This window comes from Lonchura striata, chromosome 2 (genome assembly GCF_046129695.1).
Source record: "Lonchura striata isolate bLonStr1 chromosome 2, bLonStr1.mat, whole genome shotgun sequence".
NCBI classification, from domain to species: domain Eukaryota; kingdom Metazoa; phylum Chordata; class Aves; order Passeriformes; family Estrildidae; genus Lonchura; species Lonchura striata.
Genome location: NC_134604.1, coordinates 44,195,439 through 44,221,680, shown reverse-complemented (window position 1 = coordinate 44,221,680; position 26,242 = coordinate 44,195,439). Strand labels below are relative to the sequence as shown.

Genomic DNA, 26,242 nt, shown 5'->3' with positions numbered 1-26,242 from the left:
TTCTCTCAGGCTTTTAACTTTTGTACCATTCTATCCTCCATGGTTCTCTGTCAAGTGTAATTTGTCTCATCTATGCTCCCCATTAAAAGCATGTCTGTCTTGAATATCTTTTCCATCTTTTTTTCCTCTAAACAAATTAAGGCTGTGGTTCTGTGGGAATTGAGCTGGTTGGCTGACTTGCAGCTGTTTAAATAGGCACAGCTTTCTCTTTCCATGCAGTAAAGAGACCTAGTAGAAAGCTACTTGGATTTTTTGATTTGTAGTGTTCTGCCACAGTAGAGTTACAGCAGATCAGAGGATTACCTTGCAGATACTGATATAGCAAAATGTGACAGGAACTTGCAGACAGAAAGGGAAGTAAGGGTTTCTAATTTCCCTCTCTCATTTATGAAGAAATATAAATGGCTTGAAACACTGTAGAGCAGTATCATTTACCGTATGCTTGTTCATCCTGATCCTGCAAATTCTTCCCATTCAAATATGGAAGCATCAGTTAGATCTTTATACATTTTTTTAATGTGGTTTAATTTTTTCTCCAATTTCAAACCACATGGACGGATGTTAATGACTCGGCAATCTTGTTTATGTTGTAAACTCTTTAGAACAAAGAGTGTGTTTTTCTATTGTTGCTTAGAAATGGGTCTGTAATTTGGGACTTGTTCCCCTTGAAACTGTCCCAGGTACCAAATTATCTATCTAATCTCTCCAAAGAATAATTCTGGGGTCCAGCAAGGTCCTTATTGGTGACAGAACACTTGAATAAGTGATGCATAAAACAAAATCATAATGCTAGTGGTAAACTTGTGTCAGGAATATAGAAAATACTTCCAGGCTTGTGCAAGAGTCCATCTATGAATTACATCATCAGTTGCTGCATGTGCTCCAGCAGATGTGTAGTGGGATCTTTGTAGATTAAGTGAAAGGAGCAGCTTGAACCTATGCATGTCCTTCACACACATAGGACTCTCCATCAATAACATTCCAGATAATAGCAGTAATTAATAATGAGGTAAACCTTGAAAAATATGATCCATAACAGAAAGCCTGATGCAGAGCTTAGAACAGATGTTATCAGAGCCTCAGAGCCTTCACAATAGGCATAATCACAGCAGTGGTCAGTGTATAATTTTTTTAAATGACCCTCCTCTTTGGTTCTAAACCTCATTTTCTGTGGTTTTTTTTTTTGTTTGTTTGTTTTGTTTGTTTGGTTGTTTTTTTTTTTTAAGAGAAGCAAAATGCTGTTGTTTGAATTAATTGAACACTTTTCCCATTCCCAGCTGTTCCAGAAACCACCAAAATTATGTGCCAATGCCACTGTTTGTGACAAGCATACTACAAGCACACATGGCACTTGAAAGCATGCATTAACTGAGGAGGTGTTTCTGATAAAGGTTGCAAGGCTTTCAGCCACACCATGTGCTGGGCAAGCAAAGCTCATGGAAATGTAGATATCTTGTGCAGAATACATAAGAGTGCTCATGGGTTTAATTTTTCTTTATAGTGCTGATAACTACAGCCACTTTCTCTTGGTAAAATGTTAGTTTTAAATGAACCAACGATAATCACTAATTCTTTGTTTGTTTTTGTTTTTAAATTATTTTTCAATTAGAGCCTGGTTATTGCCAATGCTGGTCTTGGTAATGGGATGAGTAGACAGCAATTGCTCAGAATACTAGAAGAATATGGAGCAATGGAAACACTCTTAATGCCACCAAATAAACCATATTCATTTGTGAAATACAGGACAACAGAAGAAGCCAAAAAAGCCTTTAACACCCTTAATGGAAAGGAAGTAACACTGGAAGACTGTGGCCAAAACATTATTCTATACATTAATTTTGTGGAAAAAGGTACAGTTTTTCTGCTCTCCTATATATCCAGCTCCATGCATACTGCTCCCCTTTGTTTTTACTTTCTGAGTTGTAAATATAGGTAAAAGCACACTCGTTCTTGTATGTAGACACAGAGAATGAAAGCTAGAATCTGAGATTCAGGACATAAAATAATCTTTGCTCCTTGTATTCCTGGTCAGGATACTCTAATTTCAGCTCTATTACTTGGAAGGAAAAGGGAAAAAAAGATTTGAGTGATTTTCTGACCATTCAATGCTGCACATGAAGGTTTTGTGATCTAGAAGCCTGGAGACTCTCTGGACAGTTCATTGAATTTCTTGTGTGACCTGCAATCTCTGTCTCAGCCCCAAGAAAAAATATACACAATGAAATTTCTGTCCTTTTTTCCCCCCTTCCCCTCAAATTTTTTTTGTGTTTGGCTGATTATAAGCTATTTACTGCAAGAACTGTTGCTCTTTCTGTGAGCTTTCATAAAGCCTAGCAAAAAGGGTTCCTGGTCTTGGTCTGTATGTTCTGCTAGCAAATAGCTTTTTTTTAAGCTCTCAGGGTAGCAAACTGAATGTCCCAACATCAATGATGTTTTACTTTCTGATACATATTGTTCTGTACTCCATATTTGTTCATATTTGGTTACAGAGAACTCTCTGTCTGGAGAAGCAATCTGCTGATATGGTAAATCACTAAAATTCCACAAAATTAAAATGAAATTCAGTGAAGTGGTTAGGAAATTATGTTTATCATTATTTTTACAGGAAAACCACGAGCAGTTTTATGTTTGAATAGTAAAGTCTTGTTCCTCTTATTCAGTAAAATTTTAGAAAGCACTTCAATGATGCAAAACTCGGGCCTTACTCTGTTTTGTCGTGACAAAAAGAGATCGTTCTTTCACCAAATAAGACCACAATGAGTGCTCCATTGTATTATTAAACATTTCTATGGCTGTACTATATTCTTACACAAAGTAATTATATCTCCATCGGGAACACAGGCTTTATTTTCTCTAAAGAGTGACAAAATCCTCTTTTTTTTCTTATACATCAGTTTCCTTGCAAAATGCTGCTCCTGCAAGCTTGCCTCCAGGCTTAATGGTAATTGAAAAGATTATTTCTCCAGAGGAAGAAAAGAGATTGTTGGAAAGTATTGACTGGAAAGGAGATGAAGATACTCAGAATGGTGGGTACAACTATAGGAATCCAGACATTCTATACTTTTATGCTGTTCCTGCAGTTTCAGGTTACAGGAAGTGTACATCTTGGGAAATGTATTGTCAGAAATTATTCTGTGGCTGCTCTTAGCATTTTAGAAATTGGGTCTTATACTGCAAATAATCAGTTCCTTGGGGCAAGTGATCTGAATTAATATCCTAGAATGGATTTGTTGAATAACAAACCTGCATCCAGAGACAATTAAAGTATTCTTATGTGTTTCATGCCAAGCAGAAGACTGTTTGTAATTTGATGTCCAACTGAAGAGCTGTGTCTTCTTTTATTAAAAAAAAAAAAAAAAAAACAAAAAACAAAAAAAAAACCTTGGTGAGGCATACAGTCTGGATGCTTTCACTTAAACTTGTGGAGTTAAATCCTTCAATAAATAAATTCTTGGAAATGACTTCAGAGTTCCTGTGTAAATTTGTTCCGTGGAGCAATGCAAAAGGTTATGCTGACCTTAGCTAATGTGTAACTTGGTGATTAATGAGAATGATGGATCTTGATGTATTATCTGTAGGATATTCATCAGGTGTAAATTCAGAGATCAGGGCAAGAAAAAGATGCATTAAGCATGGCTGAAATAAATTGGTATTTCCTGCTTCTTGCATATACAAAAACACCATCCCTTTGACTCAGAATGTGATCCTTGATAAATTACAAAAGGTAATAAGCAGAAGTGTGTGCATGAAGAGTGAGGGTCACATATACTGTTGTAACTGCTAATTAAAGAATGTTTAGGCTTAACAGGTAGGATGGAATAGGGAAACATGGTAAATTGCCTGCAGTGTTTCATATAGTCTTTATGTAGTCTAATCTTACTTCAAAGTTATGTTTTTTACAGCCCAGAAGACCTTAAAGCATAGAAGAGTAAAGCATTTTGGATATGAGTTTCGCTATGATAACAATAATGTTGATAAAGACAAACCATTACCTGGAGGTGAGAACTTCCCTATTAAACTGTACTTATTTTGAACAATTATCTAAAGCCTTTAAGGCTTACTGAGTTGTGGCTGTGAGAGTCTGGTTGAAGGAAAGCCTTTGAGTATCTTAAGCACACACAAAAGAGCTTTTGAATTTTGAGATTAATTCCAAATTATTGTTAGTGCTTCAAGCTTGTCCAGTCACTCGGAGCCAGAGGTTGCTGCCCACTGCCCTTTGTTGAGGTCTGGTCAAATAAAGCTTTTGGGATTGTAATTGTCATTCCTTTTTAGCTTTTTGTTCTATAAAACAATTATGTGTTACAAATTGCATATTAATTTATTTGGGGGATGTGACATATGTTGCTGTATATATTTATCTCAAGCAGCTTGAAGCTTGCTGGATGCACACTGAAATAAAATATTCTTTGCTCTGAAAGCAATTTTGTAAAGGTTTCAATAGCTCATATTGGGAATTGAAAGCTGTGAGTCAGAGCAAAGCAAGTGAGTCATAGACTTAGATTTAAAAATAGCAAAATAGGAAAGTTAAATTCCTGTAAAACTTGAAGGTGTTTAAGGTGATGCATGTGTACTGGGGTGGATGTAGCATGAAACAGAAGGATTCTGGTTATATTAAGATTTTAACTCTGAAGCTATATCATTGTAAGGGGATTGATATGTGAATTGTTTCCTAGTCTCACAGATTGTTTTATGTGTGAGAAAAGCATAAAGACTTATTGGGAGAAAACAAGAATAAAAATCAATAGATTCATGGAAGGGATAGTAGTAACATGTTTGTTGGTGTTGCCTTCAGCAGAATTTTTAATCAAGTCCTCAGCAAAAATTTTTTAATCAAGTCCTCAGTCCTAAACAGCAAACCAGAGCTTCAGTGGAGGACTATGGCTTCCATTCCTGTTTCAAGACCAGGTTAACTTCAGCAGATTTTTTGGTGATATTTAATCTAATTCAGTAATAGATTTCCAAGGAATAAATTTTTTTAGAGAATGCTCTGCACAACTGACTGTCTGCATAATAATTTTGCTTCTTGACTGCAACTTTTTTATTGTAATTGGTAAAAGCTTTTCCTCTGATTTGATGTGGTTTTATTTATGTGTAGAGATACTCCAGTTTGCATTTGTAAGGAGTAATCTGCTTCTGAATGCAGAGGCCTTGAAAGAGTGGTCTTTGTAATTTTGAGTTCTTAAAGCATATTGGACTTGAAGAGTAGTCCCCCAGTTCTGATGTGTGTATTAGCAGCAGATGCAATCATAGTTAAATATGGACTTGCATGTATATGAAGCTACTTCTGTGTATTTTCCTAGTTATATTTATTGTAAAAAGCTGTCCTGTCTTGTTTACAGTTTTATTTCTATAACTAGGTCTTCCTGAAATTTGCAAGCCATTCTTGGAGAAGTGCTTAAAGCAGGGATATATCAAACATAAACCTGATCAATTGACTGTAAATCAGTATGAACCTGGACAAGGTAAGTTCATTTGTCCCTCAAAAATTTTGAACTCTTTATTTTATATAGTGGTTTAGTGAGCTTAGTTAGCTTAGTTACCTTACCTGGTAGGTAGCTAAGCACTGTGCAGCTGCTTGCTCACTCCCTTCACTGGGGTAGAGGAGAGAGTTGGAAGATAAGAGAGGATACTCATGGCTTGAGATCAGGACAGTTTAGTAAGTTAAAAAAAAAAAGCAAACAAAACACAGGAAAACAAGTGATGAAAAAAAATCCTCGACTACTGGCCAATCAGTGCTCAGCCAGTCCCTGAGAAATGACATCCCTGGTAAACTTCACCCTTAGTGTTATTACTGATCACAATGTCATATGATCATACGGAATATTCTCTTGGTCACATGGGGTCAGTTGTCCCAGCTGTGTGCCCTCCCAGCTTCTTGTGCACCCCCAGCTGACTTGCTGGCAGGGAAACATGAAACCATAAAAGACCTTGATACTGTGTAAGCATTGCTTAGAGGCAAAACATCCATGTATTGTCTGCACTGTTTTCATCACAAATCCAAAGCATAGCACTGTACAGGCATCTGTGGAGTAAATCAACTATTTAACAGCTAAAGCAGTACAACTTCACTAAAAAGCAGGAGAATGTAGCATCTAACTGGGAAATGGTGTGGTAACAGGATTTAAGCACCTGCTTAATGTATTTCCACTGTGTCCAGAGATGCTTTGAATCAAAACTGAAGTCTTAATACTGGTTTCTGAACATGGGAACTTGGGTTTAGAAATGTAGTTTTTGAAACAACTATTATGGAAAATTATGGTGTTTGAGTCCAAGGCCATGATTTGAAAACTAATTATAAAAAGATATAGGAATAAATAGTCACATTTGATCTTCTAGTTAAGTGTATTTTTTTACTCCAAACTTGTATTGCTTCCTGTAATGTGAATACAGTTTCCAAGAAATGGTTCCTGCTGTGAGTACATATGATATAATGTTAGTGCATGTGATATACGGAGTCTTAAGTATGATGCAAGCAGTGTTCCCATATCCTAGAAACAAGGAATTACTGTATTTTTGTATTTTTTCCCAAACTGGAGGCTTCTGAAGAAAAACAATCTTCTAATCACACTTCTAGGGAACAAATCATGTGCTATACTTTTTGTTAAGCTTAGTCATCAAGGTTAAGTATCTGGCTTGCTTTCTAGGGTGTGTATCTCTTTTGTCCTTAGGAAGAAAAAACAATGGCTTTACTCTCAGAATTCATGTCTGGCAGTTATTACAGTGTCTGCTGAACAAGGGTGTGAAAAGCTGATCCTATTTGTTTGTGTATCTGACAGTCTGTTAAATTTATACAGTTGTGTACTTCTGGCTGAGACATCTGAGGAGATTAGTTAGATTTGTAGATATCTATCAAGAATGGAAGCAGGTTTTTTTTTGAAAAATCAAAAACCTGAGCCCAAAGCAAAATACCCTTTCTTAAATGCAAATCATTAGGGTATGAATGAGCACAGAGTGCAGTCAGATTAGTACTTCCTGCACCTTGGTTCCAAGCCTTTTTTCCACTGGAAATTATACTTGAAATTTTAGAAAGTGAGTTACGGCTATGAATATCTTAAGCTGGAGGGGCCATACATAAGATGAGGTGTGTGGGTCAGTGTGGTCTTGGTTGAATAAGTGGTGACAGTGTGGAGAGCTGTCAGTGTTCTTCTGCTGCACAGTGAATTGCACAGACTTCAGTGTGCCTCTTGAAGCAGAGCCTCAGTGCTTTGTACCAGGGCAAAGTTATGAGCCGTAGCAAACAGATATCTGTCTGTCCTTGGTTTTCAGGTCTCACTGACTTTCTGTCAGATTAAATGTTGATCTCATAAAACACTTGTATTTAATGTATCTTATGTGTTTTCACTGAAACTAATGGAATTCAGAATATTTATGTCTGGATGTAACATGTACCGTATAATAAGGGTGCTTTAAAGCACCCTGGCTGACAATTCAGAAGAAATTATCTTCAACTCAGGAATTCTCTACAGAGCCTAAAATGAACTTGGGTAGAATTTTTAATGAGCAAAAAAAACTGTTTCAGCTTGGATGGTATAGGAATGACTCTGTCTGCCTTGGCCTGCAGTGAATCAGAGGAAGGTGCAGTTGCAGTTCTCCCAAGCTGTCTGCTGTTCTCTCTTGCTCCACTGCTGACTGCCGTTCCCCACCATGTGGCGAGATCTTGCTGTGGCAGGCACACTGCTGTTCTAGCATTTGGTGTTAAAATGTGTGATACAAGCTGCAGGGATTGGCACTTTCTTTCCAATTAGCAGATATGAAGGAAAAATCTAAACAAACCCTTGAAAATGACTGTTCTTTTGGCAATTCTCCGTTACGTGTGTGTACTCATACACACACACACTAACAGATGTATTACCCAGGGGTTAGCCTAGCAGTGATGTGTGTTTGCCTTGGAAGAGCAAAGCAGAGGGAGATTTGATCCTAACAGTGCTGCCTCTGAGATAGTAGGTCCTAATGCTAAAGTGGAAATCCTTAATGCAGTCATTTGCTTAGGAAATAGAGGGATTTGAGATTACTCCTCTGTGGAGTGAGGAAGAAATATATTATTGTGGATGAACTAAAGCCCAAAATTGCCGTAGGTACCATAGCTGTTGCTGCTAAGGGCTAAACTGCCTGCAAGGAGAGCCAAGTGCTTGAGCTTCTCTCTGCAGCAGGGAGTCATCCAGGAGTGAGCAAGGCCTTGGAGTAACCTGAACTATCTTCTAGGTATTTCTACTGATTATACAAGACACTTAGGTTACTTGTATCCATCTAATCTGGGCGTAAGACAATTGCCCCAAATTCTTATGGAAGGCAGTTCCCTTGTTTATGGTAAGTTTTGCTTGTTCAACCATACATCCCAGTTTTCCATACAGAGATTCATAGAAATAGAGCTTGCCAATGGAGATAGCACTCTATTACTGTTGTTGTTATTATTATCATTATAGTGTTCACTTTTTTGTTGTTTTTTTTTTTTTTAAACAGGAATTCCCCCTCATACTGATACACATTCTGCTTTTGAAGATGAAATAATCTCTCTCAGTTTGGGAGCCGAGGTAAACTTAGTGTTTGCATGTGGTCTGATGCTTTACTGAGAAATTCCATTTTTATATTTTTAGTTTGATTTCTTATGGTGTCTGTCCACATTAATCCAAGCTTCATATCAGATATGAAAGGTGGTTTGATATGCTAATTAAATAAGTAACTGCAATACGATGTTGTCACTGGAAGATTTGCCAGTGATAACAATGATTTTTAAATCTTGGCATCCAGGTCTCCATTGATGTTCTTTCATCTTTATTTCATGCTTTAATTTCACATATTCTGCCTCAGTACTGCAGCTCTGGGCTTTCTTATCCTTTCCGTTTCAATGAAAAGACTGACTCTGGCACAGATGCTCTATTACTTCATTGATGTAACACCATAAGCAGTGCATTTCTAGGTTATTGTATTACAGCATACCTTTGTGATGGTCTCAGAGATGGCCAAAAGCGCAGTGATTTCAATTACGTGAAAGATACAATCTTTCTGGGAAGTGGACTGCATGGAGCATTTTGAAGCTGTAAAAGGTTGGAATGTGTACGTTTCAACCGGGGACACAGCCAGACTTGGACCATTTCTAGATATTTCAGGTGTAGGCATTGGATTACAGCCTGTTAGGTTTCTTACAAATTTCAGTGCCTTTTCCTAGTGGGCCATAAATACACTTTTTGGCTGCAGGCAGTCAAAACAGATGTAGTTAAAAAGCCAGTGGCCCATGAGCTCTGTTATTTATGGTTTTTCTTTCTAGTCTTTTACAATTTTTTATGATTTCTTTGTGGTTTTGTGCACTTAGCTCTTCATCTGATATTAAAATGAAAATATCAGTTGCAGTAATATGTGATTTACCTATTTTAGGAGTGAAGCCCCCTTCTCTATTCCCATTAAATCTTAACCATGGGCAAAATTTACACCCTCTATTAACAAATTATTGGACATATGCAGCATCAACCTTTGGTGTCTTTCTCTTCTCTTTATTTTTCTCTCTGTAGGGGTTTTTTTCCTACCTGAGTACATCAGGCTGCAGTGTGGTGGAAAACATGCATAACACCATATGTCTTGTCTGTCTTTGTTCTCCTCAATAGGAAATGCACACATTTAAATAAAAAGTGCTGTAAAGAAATAACCTTGCAACCCAGCTGGTTCTGTATTCTATTTTGGAAGTTGGCTGATACTTCAGAGGAAAAAAAGGAAGCAGAATGTCTCATTATATTGAGTAATGGAAAGAGCATTTCTTTCAATTGCATATATGCTTGTCCCTCCAGGATCTGAGTTAGGCAGATTGTAATAATTAATAGCTACAGTAAATGCTTTGGCTTATGAGAAAGAAGTCTGGCAGAACAGAGGACTAAACACAAACACCCTTCTAGCTTGGTGACTTAGTTATCACCACAGATTCTCAAACTTTTTGTATCATCTTCACGGGCCCACAGAACTATTTATGTTGGAGGAAATCTCTTGAAGAGAAGTAGCCCAAGCTCCTGCTTAAATAGGGTCAGCAAAAGTAGGTTGTCCAAGACTGTTTGGTTGTGTTTTGAATGTTTATGCAGATGCAGACTCCAGCACCTCTGTAGGCAATATTTTGTAGTATTTGACCTCTGTCACAGTAAAAATCCAAACTGCTTCATTGTGTTCTGATGGAATGGCATGGGATTTAAATTTTGCCCATTGTTTCTTGTCCTGTTGATGTACATTGTTAGGAAGAATCTGGCTCCTTCTTCATTCCTTCCCATCAGTTATTTACACACGTTAATAAGAGCCATCTTACCTGACACTTAGCCATCCCTTGTCCAGGCTGGTAAGTCTCAGCTCTCTCAGCATCCCCTTATGTAAAGATATTCCTCAGTAATCTTTATGGCCCTGTCCTGGACTTGCTCCAATAAGTCTATGGCATTCTTGTAGTGGGAAGCCCAGTCCAATTCCAGTACTGGACAGAGTACAAGAGATACCCCCTCACCAGGGCTGCTAATTGAGAAAGGATCACCTCCCTTTACCAGCTGAGTGCTCTTCCTAATGTAACCCAGGATGCTATTGACCTTTTTTTCTTCAAATACATTTGTGGCTCATGTTCAACTTCTTGTCACCAGGACCTCAAGGTCATTTTTGGCAAAGCTGCCTTCTAGCTCATCAGCTACCAGTGTGTAAAGATACATGGAATAATTCCTGACCAGGTGCAGGACTTGGCACTTCTGTTTTTCATGAGGTTCCTGTTGGCAGCAGTTGTCTAGCTCTCCAAATCCTTCTGAATGGTGCAAACTGGTATCAGCCACTTCTCCTAGTTCTGTTTTATCTGCAAACGTGCTGAATGTGTGCTCTGCCCCATCATCCAGATCACTAATGAAGTTGTTAAATAGTGCTAGCCCCGATATCAATCCCAAGGGCAGTCCACTAGTGATGTGTCTCCAGCTGTGCTTCATGCCACTGCTATCTTCAGTGGTACTTTGCAACTCACATTACATTACAAAACATCAGTTTTTTCCTCAGTGTGAAATGAATTCCTTCAGTAACAAAGCACTCTGTACTGTTTGTTAGACGAATCATTTTAATTTGTTTCTGCAAACCTGATTTTTGTTGAAAAAGGAATAGTTATTGACATGTTTGTTTATTTTAAATATAAATGATCTTGCAAAATAAAGGCATGATTCTTCACAACAGTGCATTTGTCTTGCATCAGATAATCTACAGTAATCCAGGTTCTTACACCTGCATGAAATGAGGTGAAAATGTAGGTGTGAGATCTCTTTCCTATCTCAGTCTCGTGAAACAGCTTTATCAATGGACACAGAGGGGCCAAGTAGTGGATTGAACCAACCACCCCTGGTTGGTGCAGTCCATAGTGTTTTGAGGAGTTTACAAGATGGATTAAACTTGTTTTGAAGGATGAAAATCTCATTATTGCTTTGCACTTCAGCCTAGCTTATAAAAACTACTAAATAGTTAGAGGGCAAAGCAGTGTGAGGTGATTTGTCTTGTCCTGTAATACTTCTGGAAATGTAACCCATTTCTTGCCATCTCCTGGGAAACTGCAGAATAAAATGAGACTTTTAGAATGTCCTGTGGGCTTGTAATTGCATTTTATAAATCACCACATTCACCCTGTCTTTATAGGAGCTGGTACACTGAAATTATTAGTGAATATCAGTTTCGATGCTCTGTTATTGAATGCAACTTTCTTTTATTCAGAAATTGTCATATTAGGAAAGACAAGGCGATGTGGTAAATTAAGGTGAACAGTCTTTTATTAAACTTAATGGCAAATCATGTTCTATATCCATAAATTTGAACAAAGTACTGCAAAACAGGGATCAGTCCTTTCTGTTGAGAATTTTGGTTTTATTTCAGTTAGGTGTTATTTTCAGTGCCTCCATTTGGTGTCTCTAAAGACATGCAGTTTTACAGTATTTTATCTTAGAAGCCTGGCCAAGTTTGCAGCTGTCTCAAAAGAATTCTAATTCTAACCTGTGTTGAATGTCTCTTTGCAGGTTTACCACAGGAGCTTGATCAATATTGAGATTCCTGTTTTTCCAGTTTTCCTAATTTGTCATTTTATATGCTGCTGTGTAAGCCTTGATTCGTTAAAACTTTAGAAATACAGAGCTACCTCTGTATTTATATTATGAGCTAAGTAGTGCTATGAACATATCCAATCCATAGAAGAATTTTTCCTTCCTGGCTGCCAATCTTACTCCCAGGTCTAAAGTTACCAACACCCTGTAGTCCCTCCTTGCCAGCTCTGCCCTGCTGTGTCTGAGATTGCCATGGGACACCCACTGTGCCCTGCCAGACAGCAAAGCACAGCCATAGTTTGCTCAAAAGGGATGTTGGTTTGGCACAATGTCCTGACTTATGTTGCTGTGTCCCATTTTCTTAGGATGCAGCCCCAGGCTTATAATTCTCTTCTCCTTAGCTCTGTTTTTTCTTGCCTGACTCTGCTTCCTATGCCTTGATCTGGCAAAAGGCTGGTGCAAACACTGAGAACTGCTGTGATGCTCTGTCTAGGCCCTGACCTAATGTCTGAGGAAGAAAAGCTTTAGGGATGTCAGCCAGATTTGTGCCTCAGGGTTAAAGAGTGGGGGCTGTGTATGGATCATCTTTAACCTCTGCCTAGCTTCTGTTCATCTGAACACATTCATCATCTCTTAGCCTGTGGATCTTAGGTACTTTGATCTGTAAAGAAAACCTGTGACTCTCTTAAGCCTTGAAAGCAGAGCAGTTTCAAAGAAAAGCTTCACCAGATCTTTTGAACAACCTTTGAGTATGGTCATTCTAGAACTGATAGAATGAGGTATGCTGCTTCTACTCATCTCTCAGTCTGATAATTGATTCTTTTTCTGGTACTTCTGCTTATTACCTGTTGATCTATTTCCAATCTGTCTTGGCTAACAAACAGAAACCTGTGGCTGGTATAGCAGCAGCTGTTTCTGTAATAGCTGAGAGATTTTACGAGAAGCCTTTAGAAAGTCTAGACTGTACCCAGCCTTTGGCAGTTAGCAGCTGTTTTGTGTCTTGCATGAGCTTTAATAAGATAGGCACTAGGTATTGCTGTGTGGTTCAGCTCTTGCTCTGCTTATCTTGGTTAGTTGCTAATTCAGTTTAATTTGCTGTTTACATATATATTGCTTTATTTTTCTTGTGAGGGAAGGCAGAAAGCATCTTACGTTTTAAAGAATTACTGTGGCAGTGGCTATGCCCAAGTTTTTTTCTCAATGTTGGCAGGATGATGGTAGTGGGTGAAATAGTAGTAATAGTCATCACTATTTAAAAAGAGATCAAATTGTCTCTGAACCCATATGGAAGATACTAATTTTAATCATTGCAACCTAATACTGAGTTTAGAAGTTTGTTCAGATGAAGTAGGATTCCTAAAACTCAGTAATGTGCTTTTCCAGTCTGCAAGACAGGTGCAACTCAAGAAATATGTCTTACAGTAATAGATTTTATTTGTTCTTGAAGAATAGCAACTTGCAGTGGTTTTAGCTGGAAATCCAAATGGACGTAATTTATAGTTGTATGCCAAGATTGGTTGGTTTGTTCCATTTAAAGTGGTATTTCATTTTTGAAAACTGAGTTTTCAATGAGGAGTTTCTCTATGTAAAAGGTGTGCTAAGCACTGCAAATTAAATGCATCAAGCTCCATAAATCTGTGTCTCCTGTTTCATTTGCTCTTTATAGATATGTCCTGTGTTTCTTTCTGTCCATGTCATACCATGGTGGACTGTCACTGAGCTTGGATGAGATACAAGAACCACCAAAATCAAGGGAAAACTTATTTTTGATGTAATTGAACATTGAAATATACTCTCTGAGATAAGCAACAAAGCCTGTAGCCCCTTCATGGGAATACTTACAGCAGTCTAACTGCCTCTTTTGGTAAAGATGAAACATTATTTTATTTCTGTGCTGGATGTCTATTCTCCATTTGCATACAGGATTCTGTTCACAGATACCAACATGTTTTGCTGATGTTTCCACCTGATGAGTTATTTTAACCCTTGGAAGGATCCTGAAAGCTCAGCTTTCATGTAAACTGTTTGAAGGGAACCTGTCCTGCAGTAAAGAAAACCTCCTTGGTTTTTGATAGGCTAACTCCTGTTTTAGCCAAGGGTAATGAGTAAGGCACCCGCTGTGTGCAAATAATGTAGATAAGCATTTGTTTCCCAAATGTTGTAGGAATCTGCTAACCAATTGCAATTTGCATTAAGATGGTACAAGAAGAGCATTCTGGTTTGGTAAGAATTGCCCCAGAACAATGATTTGGTAGCATTATTTCTCTAGAACCTGTATGGCAGTAATTTGTGAAGAAACAAGACAGACAGCAATGTGGAGATCTTGCTTTCTCTGCTATCTCCTCAGCTACTTAGGAAGAAAAAAATCAAAGCTAAGCTATGACAGAGCCATATTTCAAAGTTTTAGATGTGAAAATATTCTGTTTTGCTCCCCTTTCATGTTGGTGACGCATTATAGTTTCCAGCTGCCTCTTTGTCTGAGGCTGAGTATTTACTATCAGTGGGCCAGTATCAGGTAAATAACTCTGAAAAGGTTGGTCTCCTGTCTCCCTTCTGTTGCATTTGTACCAGCCTGCTTTCCTCTCCACAGAAGGAAGAAACTTATCCCCCATACCTTTCCATAAAGCTGTTCCCCACTACGCAAAGCCCAGTAGCTCCTACTTTAGTGCTGAGGAAGGAAGGCACCCTGTGGTTTGATTGCTGAATGTGCAGAATGTGCTGTGACTTGCTGAGCTATTTCTCCTGGGTCTGCTGGCGTGGGAAGTTGCTTTACTCCTTTCTCTGTAGTGGTTTTGTTTCCTTTTCATGGTCCATTATTTTGACTAGTGAGGGGGAAGGCAGAGCTGTGGCTTCTCCTGGTTCTTACCAGTTTGCTTTCTTCACAGTCAGTTGGTTGTTTTTTTAAGCATCCTGTGTTTTGTTTGAGCTGTTGAGCATTGAGAAAGAGTTGTGGGAAGAATGTTCTCTTTTTCTCCTGAACTGCACTGGATAGTGTATCCAAAGTGAATGTGGAAAGATAAAAGAAACGGCAATTAGGAAGAATTTGAAAATGAAATCCACTCAAGATCACATAGAAAAATGCATTGACATGCTATAAGAAATATCATACGGTTCCAGTTATTTTTGTGTGATTGTATGAAACACCTACTGTGACTGAAATACTTTCTAAAATGTTGGCAGTCTGCAGTAGGGCTTACTAGTTTCTGATTTGGGTCATATCTGCTAAATAATGAAGGAAAACTTCTGCTTAATTCCTTTACTTGATTCTGTTTTAACAGAACCTGTTGTCTCCAGGCTATTTGCTGTTTCTGTAGTGTGCTTATTTTGTATGCTGAGGCAGCACCACTTCATTTTCAATTCTCAGACGTCTGGCTGTTAAGGTACACAATGGTACACAAATACAGATACTGAATTTTTCACTGGAAGCAAATGTACTCTCTAGAAAGTGTCTTGCTGTTCCATAGCTATTGCTACATATTTCTAATTGGTTTTCATGTGGTAGGAAAAATGTAGATAGGTAATAATCTTAGAAAAACATTATCTTATGGTATATAGTACCACTAATTTTAAATTAAAATCTTTTTTTTCTGCTTTGCACTTCATGCCTCTCATGTATCCTTGTTATGATACATGAACCATTCTTCTGTGGTGGTGAGACAAATTAACTGTTTAAATATGAAATTTCTATTAACATATTTATTGTAATGAAAGAAAAGGAGCATTAGATAGGAGAGCATCAAAACAATGTGTTCGGCAGGCTGAGGAAGGGGATTCTACCCCTCTGCTCTGCTCTCATGACACCCTTCCTGGAGTACTGCATCCAGCTCTGGGGCTGCCAGCATAAGAAGAACAAGGACTTCTGGAGAGAGTCTAGAAGAGGATTCTGAAATAGATAAGACAGTTGGAGCTTTTGCTGTGAAGACAGTGTGAGGAAGTTGGGATTGTTCAACCTAAAGAAGAAGGATTCTGGGGAGTTTTCCAGTACTTAAAAGGGGCCAACAGAAAAGCTGGACAGGGATTCCTTATTCAGGGAGTGTAGTGACAAAATGTAGTGTTTTGAAATGGCTTGAAGCGCAGTAATGAATACTGAAAGAGGGGACATTCAGATTAGATATTAGGAAGAAATTATTTACCATGAGGCTGGTGAGACACTGCAAGTTGTGAATGCCCTATTGGAAGAGTTGAACCCATGGAAGGGTTCAAGGCCATGCTGGACAGTGCTTTGAGCTGATGTAGTGGAATGTGTCCCTGCCCCTGACAGGGAATTTAGAACTAGATGCTCTTGAATGTCACTTCCAAACCAAGCTATTCTATGATTCTATCAGAGAAAACTAACAGAGCATTTGAATTTACATTTCAGTTGGTATTTTTACCACTGAAATTGTTTTTGAGTCAGGTTTTGAGTTGTCATTCTTGAAATATAGTTCAATTTTTTAATAGAAACCTGTGTTGCTTTTTAGTAGTTACTAATTTCTTAATTTTTAAAAGGATTTTTTATTTTGTCAAGAGGTTCATCAATGGAAGTTACTTTCATTCCCCATGATATGTTTAGAAGGTCAGTACTTGCTGTGTGAAATGGAATTCTGGTGTCTGCTACAAATTAACAGCAAACAGGCTGAACTGGAGCATTAAATAGTTACCTTTAGCTGTTGCATTTCAACTGTACTTCAGTTTTGGAATTCAGTAAGGAAAGCTAATTTCATTAGCTGTTGATGTAATCTCTGTCATAGGAGCCTATTTTAAGACTGTGACAAATTTCATGTAGAAATGCCTAGTCAGTCTAATCACAAGTAGCCTATAAACAAAGAAACAAGCTTAACTTATAAAGCTCCTGCTGTGGTGTATTGTCTCTCTTGGCTTTGGACAGGAATTTGAAATAGCAGTAAGTGGTAGCGCATGGATTTTGAAGTCTGTCTGCATTTATACTATCTTTACAGATCTGAGTATTTTGCATGCTGCAATGTTCTGTTTCTGTTTTTCTTACCAGATATGTTTTAAGAGGGGTTTATCCACAAAGCTGTTGTTGCAGTGGAGTTGAACTTTTGGTGAGGAACTGACAATTTTGAGCAGTTAAAGTGTGCTGGAGCTGTCAGACCTGTGATGCTGATACTGTGACAGAAGGATTCTGTTAGTGGGAGAGTTGTGCCCTTAGCAGGGAAACAAGCAGGCAGGCAGCCTGTTAGTGCTGCCCAGGGGCAGTGCAGGGAAAACTCTGGTCTGTTTGGTGGGGCAGGAGAAGAATGGTTGGAGGAAACCAAGGCTGATGGTGCAGCAGAAAGCAGAAAACTGGACACTTCACAGTTCCATGGGAGATGTTCATGTTCCTCCCGCCCTTCCTGTTACTGCCTGCATCTCTGCCGTGTGCGTTCATGCAGTCGGTTGTAAATTCAGGGCCAGATGTTGAGGCCCTGGTTACAGCCCTTTTGTGTAACTTTGGCTGCTTTATGAGAAGACAGTCATTGTGCTAATGAAGCAGGTGGAGGGGATGACAGAAGAAAGAGATTACATTGCTTATGATGAAAATCAGCAGTGTTGGAATACTTCCTATCCAAATTTCAGAATGTGGTTTTCCTTTATGGTTGTTTTCCCTGTTCTAAAATAACATGATGTGTGGGAGCTCTATGGGGTGAAACGTAGAAATTGAGTAATTGATAAAACAATTTTCTTCAAATGATTTTAAAGAAACGTCTTTGTGTCATGCTGTGTTTTGAATTATAGTTTATGGCCACAGGAGACATCATTAATGAAGAAGATGGCTTTCATTAGTTCTTTGGGTTTTGTTTGGGTTTTTTGATTTTTTTTTTTTTTTTGGGGGGGGGGGGGTGTTGAGGGTTATATGCTTTTGACTCCTTACGAACAAGGTTTCTTAATGTATGTAAGCAATTTATTAAAATTTATTCCCAGATCTTTGTTCTTCAGTAGATTTCCCTTTTACAGTGAAGATGTAGAGGATTAAGGAACAGGCCATATGGTAGTTTCTATAGCAATAGATTAAAAACCATGTCTTGTCAGCCCTTATGAGATATGATGCAATAGTTTGGGAAGGCACAGTTTGTATGTCTTGTATCCTGGCAGTTCTCTTTCATTGTAATGCTCTCTGGGACAGCTGTTAGATGCACATATGAGAAGGACTAGCTGACCTTTGTTTCAAACTATGAGTGCCTAAATTCAACATTTCATCCCTTTGAATTACAGGTATTCAGCACCACACTGTTCCCATACGATTATCTCAGAATGTAGGGGCCAAGATTTTAGTGATTATAATAGTGCAGGAAGAGGTTTTAATTAAAGCAGAACTGTTTTAAACAGAGTTGAAGCATCTGCTGAATCCATACTTGGATGCCTTATTAAATAACTTGTTGTCAGTGGTATTTAGTCCAGGATTAAGACACTGAAATTTTTGTGTTTTATGAGTAGGTGTGTACCTGTCCTCTGCATGCCTGAGCTCCTCTGTAGTCAATGGGAATTGAGTCAGTCCAGCCTATGGGATAATTCAGCTCATACTGAGTTAGACATCTCTTGTTTCATTTTATAGGTTTCAGTTCCCTAATGGGTTGTTTTGAAATCGAAGGCCAAATGTAGGTCTTAATCTTGAACTGATTTTCCTATTTCCACCCTAGTCTTAAAGTTAGCCTGAATTCCTGTACTACAGCACTGCAAGCAGAAAGCTGAAACCTGCAGAGGACAGTAAGGTTTGTTGAACAATCCAGTGTTTATAGAGTGATGGAAGATGGTTTTTCACAATGTGGGATAATGAACATGCAGCATGTTTTACCCATGCCTTGAAATACACTGATCCTGCAAAGGCTTGGGCTATTTTACAAGAGCTGATGGGTCTGTGCCACATTAGTACTTGGTATGAGTTTACACTTTGAATGTAAATATTTCAGGTTCTCTTTCCTGCAAATGACAGTTAACCTCTTTCATTCCATGTTTGACGATATTACTCAGCCAAAGCCTGGTTTTTGCTGTATGAAATACTGTTTATATAGCATGGAGGCTTTATTTACTGTTCCTCACTGCTTCTGCTGTTGAAAATTTGCAATTAAAACCTGTAATGGTTGATGACAGCATGATAAATGCACAGGTAGCATGGAATGGATGTAAAATTACAGTTGGAGTCCTGTTTACGTGTATTTGCAGCCTCAGTAACATGAGAATTGTGTGTATTTCCATGGGTATTAGTAAACAATCAATGGTTTAGAAAGGCGAGATGTACTTTTTGAGTGAAGTGTTTCCCTTTCTACTTAGATACTGAAAATCTCTTGAGAACTTTTCTAAATGTGTAGAAGAATTACAGATATACCACAGCAACACATAGACCATGTGCTACCACACACATCCATTTAGGATCCTCAAAATATCTTAAATATTAGGATCCTCTAAATATCATATTTGAATATAATTTTGTGCTTATTACAGAACAGCTATGTCTGTGTTGTAAGGACTTGTTTAGAGGATAATTTGCTTTCAGGACATAGAGTAACTCATTAAGTGCAAGTCTGAGGAGGTGTAATTGAGGACACAGAACTGCTTTCTTATGTCTGGGCTTTACATCTTAACAGACTGAGCCCTCTGGAAACCATCAGGATGTGTAGTCATCCTCTTGTGCTCTTCCATGGAACTGTACCTCACTAGAAAGCAAGGGATGCAAAACCTTAGAAATTTAATTTCCTTTGGAAAGGAAGATGAATGATTTTATGTATTTCAGGCACATTCTGCCCTGGTATAGTTGGATGTAATTCCCTGTATGTCAGTGTAGTAGCATCCATGGATGGAAAGGAAGATATATGACTGAAAGAATGGAAAATACTGCAGAGGAGGCAAAGTCAGTAAAAGAAATTAAATTAAGACTAAAAACACTAGCCTCTTGACTTTCTGTGTACTAAAAGAGTTTAAGCTAAGAGCTAGGGAGGCAATTTATTACAGGATGAAGATGAAATGTTAGTGAGACTGAGTTCTTGTTGGGAACTTGACAGACTCTTTGACTCTGGATTCACAAAAGGACATCAAGGTTTTATGCTTGGGTTAGATAGCACTTTCCAGAAAGGAGACATCTGTACTTGTTGGGAGAGAGAGAGGGGAGCAGTGGTAATGCAACTATTGCCTTTAATGTAGGGATTGAAAGCCTTTTATATATGAGCCTAATATTCAACATTAAGTCTTAACACAGGTAATGATCTGGGAAGGTGCAAAGACCACAGGAAATGTCCTGACATTCAAAATAAACTTAATACTTTTGGAGGCAGTAGGAACTGACATATTTAAAGGCTTTTGAAACAAAGAGTCAGCTTGAGCAGAAGTTGGTGGGATGGTGCCATAAGTACCACCAGCATCCCAACCTCTGCCAATGCTGGTCAGAGCAGCCACCTTGCTGGACATCACAAGGAGCTGGCATCCAGTTTAGTGAGGTGACTGATAATTCTGTGGGCGTACCAAGAAAATCATAACAAGGTGACACCTCAGATATAAAAGATTGAAGAGCTGTCCATATATTGAAATATTTTTTAAACACTCATATGCTAGACTTTGATTAAGAAAAAAAAATGCACAGATACTTAAAAGACACAGAGAATTCAGGAAGATAGTAACATGTTGCATGGAAAATTGAATACAATTTTTGAAGAAAGAAAGGCCAATTATATTAAACATCTGAGTAACATCACCATAGTGCCTGAGTGGATAAACAGGCTTAGCAAGAGATGGTATGCTTTAGCATAGATCTGATATGGGAGAGGCCTTCACATGTGTTGAGATTTTTTGAGAAATGCAGTACTGAAATAGTTCATTGTCACGATTGTCAATGCTGCACTTGTTTTCTGAAGTATGGCCAGAGTATGTACATGATACATGATGTAAATATCTGCATATATTACATAAGGTAAATTGGCTATGATGTAGATTATTCAGGAAAGATAATCCTAATTACTTTCCTTTGAAAATTCATCATTTTCTGATTCCCAAATTTTGGAATTTAGCATGGGTTTTGCAGTGAAAGGTGCTGTATGTTACCGATTAATTGCCTTGGTCCTGTGTGAGCCAGCAGGTTCTTGTCTCTGCATAGAGCCCCACTGTGTTGTTCAAGCTCTGTGTGTAGGCTTTAAACTTCTCAGCTGTCTTTGAAGTAGACATTCTTTTTCATCTGTTTTACATGTGGGAAACTGTTATGTAGGCTGATAATCCGTCTTTGCTCTCTGAAAATTCAGTAAACTATGTCAGAGACTTGAGAAGCATTCCACATTATACTTTTTTTAGCTTTAGAGTATGTTTCGTCTAAGATAGTCTATTATCATCAAATACAAATTGCATCAGAGACAAAGCTTAGAAAAATAAGTCAGTCCCCACTGTAGCTGTGAATTTCTTATTGACATTGTCTTTATAGCTCTCTTGCATTATTTCTGTTTTCCCTTTGAATCTCTACTTGTTTGATAGACCAGTCATTCACCTTCATCCTCCTACTCTTTCATGAAGTACAGTACCACTGCACTGAAAGGTGGTGCAGACTTCTGCACCCTGTGGTGTTAAAAAAAAGATACTTTATTCCCTTCCTATGTTGGATTATTTTCTGATTTTTGCACTTTGCCATATTTTATGCTACAAGGAACAATGCTCGTGATATGGGTGTCTCTTTGCTTTGATGTTTAGCCATCCCTAAAGCTATGCTCCTTTGTCATGAACACTCTCTCTTAAATAACTTGGCATCATGACAAGTTATTTAAAACCACAAATAGATATTAGCTGGTTGTTTCTTTAAAGTTTTTAGGTTTTGTTTTGTTTTTGTTTTTTTTTTGCTATATTCAGAGACCCACTTTTTCCATAGTAGAAGGAAAAATGGTAAAACTTATATAGCACCCACTATTTTTATTTTTTTATTGTAATCCTTGGATGATACACCATGAGCTAGCTGGAAATTGGATCTTTATTGACTCTGCCATCTAAGAGAAAAAAGAAGATAGGTAAAAACAAAAATAGTAATTGGAAATAGCTCCTGTGGAGCAAAGCTGTCATGAAGCAGATTGATTCAGCAGTGGCAAAGTTGCTTTATTGATTTTAAGTCCTTAGTAAATTAAAAAGAGGAGCAAATGTGTTAATCTTCTGTTTGCATGTGTGTTTGACAGTGACAATTGAGAATGCTCTGCCAGGATAAAGACACATAGAGGAGTGTGGGAATGTTATCTACTTCAGTCAGTAACAGGCTTGCCAGAGATAACAATAGGGTTCTTCAGAAATCCTTCTGGGTTGAATCTTCTTACTGTGCTGTAAAAAAGGATAGAAGAAGTATTCCTGCTTGGTTTTTTAAGCATTCAGGTGCAATTAGTCTAGGTAAAGGAATGAAGCATAGGAATTATAATAGTTTTCTTCACGTGTTCCTTAAATTTTATTTTCTGTCTCAATTGCAATGTCAAATTTGTTGTAAATAGATCAGTGCAAAACCTTAATATATTCTAGCTTAAGACCTCAGTCTGCTTCATAAGAAAAAGTCAGTTTTGGATTTGGATTTTTGACTCTTTTAATTACTGCTTATTACCTTACGTCATTGTCCATTTACAAGTAAATTAATCCTTTATTTATATTTTCCTTCCCAAATCATCACAGCTTCTCATAAGGATGAAATTCAGTTGGATGGGGAGCAGCTATACACAAAATGACATTATAGTACAGAAGCTTTCCCTTCCTGGAAAAGCAAGAACAGAGCTGGGATTCTGTTCTGGTGAGGACTAGATGTTACAAAGAGAAATTCTTGCTTTTCAGCCTCAAATTGTGCACCATCAGAAATTTTGCTTCATATATTTCTTGTTGGGTTAGTGTAATTCAGCCAGGAGAACATGCTATTCTTCTCTTCCTTTTCCTGCCACTGCTGCCTGAAAATCCAGCTTCCAGGGATAGTTTTGTGGCCTCTCATTCCCAACATGTCACCTGTCTATAGAGCACTCTGAACCTCTGTTGTTTTGGATACATAGTTGTTTACAGGACAGGGTTTGAGGAGCATCTCCTGTGAAGAGACTCTGGGGCCACACAGATGGTGGGGGAAGAGGAATTGGAGATGAATGAGGTAAAGCAGGAGAGAAAGCAGGGAGCTGGAGATACTGTTGTTTCCCACTACTTCGTATGGAGTCACCAGCCTGGTGACTGACGTGAAAGGGAACAAGGTCCTCTTGGACCCTGGAGGGAGATGGGAACTGGAAATGCAGGGGACCCATTAAAGGTCTCCTGCTTGATTCATGGATAAAATACAGTTTTGTAATATCATCTGCAAAAATAGAGCTTTGTAGTTACTACTGACTCAGATAGAGGACCAGTGGGGTAACGGGATTCCTTCCAGGAAGGAATCTACACATTCTTGTGTTCAATTTATTATGCCATACTGCTGAAGAACCTGGACTCTCTCTTGTCCCTTCACTCCTGTCCCCAGCAACAGTGAGCCAGTGAGGCATAAGACAGACTGAGGCATCATCTCACCAATTTCATCCTACCACTTCATTCCCCATTTCTTTTCTTTTCATGCTTTTTCTTTCTTTACTTGCTGGTCCTGATTAGTTATCTTCTGATTCATTTGCCTTGCCAGATAGCTGCATCTTTTTGCAGAGACTTGCTGCTACTGTGCTTTACAGGACAGCATCCCCATCAGATTTGTCAAGTCCACTGTATTTTCTCCTTTCTCACTCCATGCTTCTTTGAGGTTTCCTAGAAGAAATTGCAAAGTCCAAAGGAGGGACTACAGTAGCAAGTGGCTGCCATTCATGTATTTGTGCAGCTATTGAAACATTTCATGATCATTAATCAGAGCTTATAGTTATTCTTTATTACTCTTCCCCAATATCTCTCTACCCCCTTCAAACCCACTGTTTGTCACCCTTGTCACTTTTTTCCTTAAATTTAGATAGCCCAACTGGAAAATGTCATTCTGAGTGGTAGTACAGCATAAATAATTTTTTTCCTAAAAATGTAAATGCCACTGTGCTTTGCTTCAGTGTGCACAACATTAAATAGTAATTGTTGTTAGTGGCAATTTGTAGTGTTTAAGAGTCTTGCTTATTCAGTCTGTCATGCTGGGTTTCTGTGCTGAATGACTGATTGTTGCACCACTGTTTTTTCTTTGTTAAACGCATCTGTACACAGAAGGAGAGCTGCCTAATTTGTTTCAATCTGGCATACTGGAGCAAGTCTGCTTTTAAATTGCATACTTAGTAGGTTACAAATCAGATGCAGTATTTTCATGGTGCTAATTCTCCAGTGTGCAAGGAACTGCTGACTTGAATAGGTTTTGACCACTTTTCTTTTTCAGTAAGTCTTCTGTAACTCATTTGGCTTGCTTAAATGACCTGCTCCTTATTTTCCACAGCAAGAGTTTCTCTCATTTGGGAAATGTAAAAGGATAACATTCCTAGCCCAAGCAGAAGCAAAATGTACCACTGCCATCTGGGCTGTGAAATTGGAATAAAGCTGAAAGTGTTACCTCAGTATCTTGCTGTGGCTGGAAGCCAGATAGCAGATAATAAAAAGATGGTCTGGTAGTTGGCATGTTAGGCTGGATCTTGGGATGTACTTGTTGTGTTTCAAATCTCCAAGAATGTGGGCAGGTGGGAAATTATTTCTCTCACCTAACACTGCTTAACTGCACGTTATGTATCTACTGAGCTAATTGTCTCAGCTCATCCACTGTGAACAGATAGGCAGTTCCAGAGGGCATAGGGTCATTCCACATCACTTAGCTCTACATTTTACACTAGGATGAATAACCCTGTGGAGAAACTTGTCTCTCTGCATATATATCACCAAAAAAAAGTAGCTGATGGCCTTAGTCCAGGTACATAACTTTTAGATGCTTGAAATACAGCAAATGAGCCCTCTCTTCCTCTCATGCAGCTGCCTTTAGTTGTGGGATAGCAGTCCTTTCCTGCCTTACAGGTACACACAGAGATTGAACAGTGCTACTGTTCTTACAAAGTTTTTATTGTGAAAAGAAATTTATATGTAATTTTAATTATCTCTATCTACATATATTTGTAACTGCCTGAGGTTTGAACATTGTACTGAAAAGGAGGGAACTTTAGGACATGGCACCTGGAGACTTTTGCATCCCTAGGAAATACGTAGCTGTTTCATAGCAATATTCAGTTGAATGCATTAGTGAAACAAAGCTAGGACTTGAGAATACCTGGCTTATATATGAAGCCCTATAAGTCATGCTCCTTCATGGTGACTGGTTTTGTTTCTTTTTAGATTGTGATGGATTTCAAACACCCTGATGGCCATACAGTGGCAATTATGTTGCCCCGATGCAGCTTATTGGTGATGACTGGAGAATCCAGATACCTGTGGACACATGGGTATGTGTAAGAGTCCCTGCATTGCTGATAATAGAGGAATAATAAATATTATTTATTTGCTTTTTTTAATGACATTTTGTGTTTAAAATTGCCTGAAAGAAATCAAGTTTTATAATTAATATACAAATTCACTCCTCTGCTCAGATGCTGCTTAGGTTAAATTGAAAAACTTGGGGATTTAGGGAGCTAATTGCCAGTCCCTGAGGTGTTTCCTGCTGCTGTCATAAGTGAAGTTTCAATCGGAAATTGCTCTCGTATCTGCAGTGTGAAAGTTCTCAATGACTCTGAGCTGGCAAAGGATTGTAGTGCAATTAGTGTCACCATTCCCTTTCTCTCTATTCAGCCCACGACTTCTCCCATTGGATCACATATGCCAAAGACTTGAGAGAGGGGCTTAAGAGTTTAAAAAATTGACTTCCCCTGCACTGAGAGCCTGAGGGTGACAGAGGGGAGTCTTCCTGAGCTGTTCCCAACTGCTTTAGGGACACTTATAGCTGCTGGTAAGACTGCATTGAGCAGTTTTGGGATGCTTCTAAGAGAATTCTTGAAATACGTCTTGGGGCTGTGCTTATTGTAGAATTTAAATACACGCTTTTTTAATCATGCACCACTGGGAGATACTTACAAGTGGAGTGCTGAAATTGGCAAAAAGGCTAAAACCTTGCTGAGCTCTGAGTGCAACAGTAATGCATTTCAGGAGTGTATGGCAGCCCTGTATTGGACAGAAATGCCCACAGTAAGCATTTCTTCCTTTGTTTGACCCAAGCCATCACTGGTTCAGCCGTGAACTGGAGACACTAATTATATTCTGTATGAATTAAATACCAAATCCTTTTATTGGCAGAAAATTTTCTGCCTTTTAATTTTGCTGGTTAATATGCATTATGGAAA

At 38.4% G+C, this 26,242-nt stretch overlaps 1 protein-coding gene across 3 annotated transcripts in view; it reads left to right on the top strand.

The window, feature by feature from the left end:
* ALKBH8 (alkB homolog 8, tRNA methyltransferase) overlaps window positions 1–26,242 on the top strand; it is a 44,383-nt gene that overhangs the window by 5,188 nt on the left and 12,953 nt on the right. For 2 of the 3 annotated variants that reach the window (XM_021529360.2, XM_021529365.2), the window contains 6 exons: window positions 1,610–1,850; window positions 2,895–3,026; window positions 3,903–3,998; window positions 5,358–5,462; window positions 8,461–8,531; window positions 25,245–25,351. In XM_021529360.2, the coding sequence (XP_021385035.2) occupies window positions 1,610–1,850; window positions 2,895–3,026; window positions 3,903–3,998; window positions 5,358–5,462; window positions 8,461–8,531; window positions 25,245–25,351 (752 nt within the window). The remainder of the gene's footprint in view (window positions 1–1,609; window positions 1,851–2,894; window positions 3,027–3,902; window positions 3,999–5,357; window positions 5,463–8,460; window positions 8,532–25,244; window positions 25,352–26,242) is intronic. The other variant, XM_077781346.1, reaches the window with a different exon arrangement.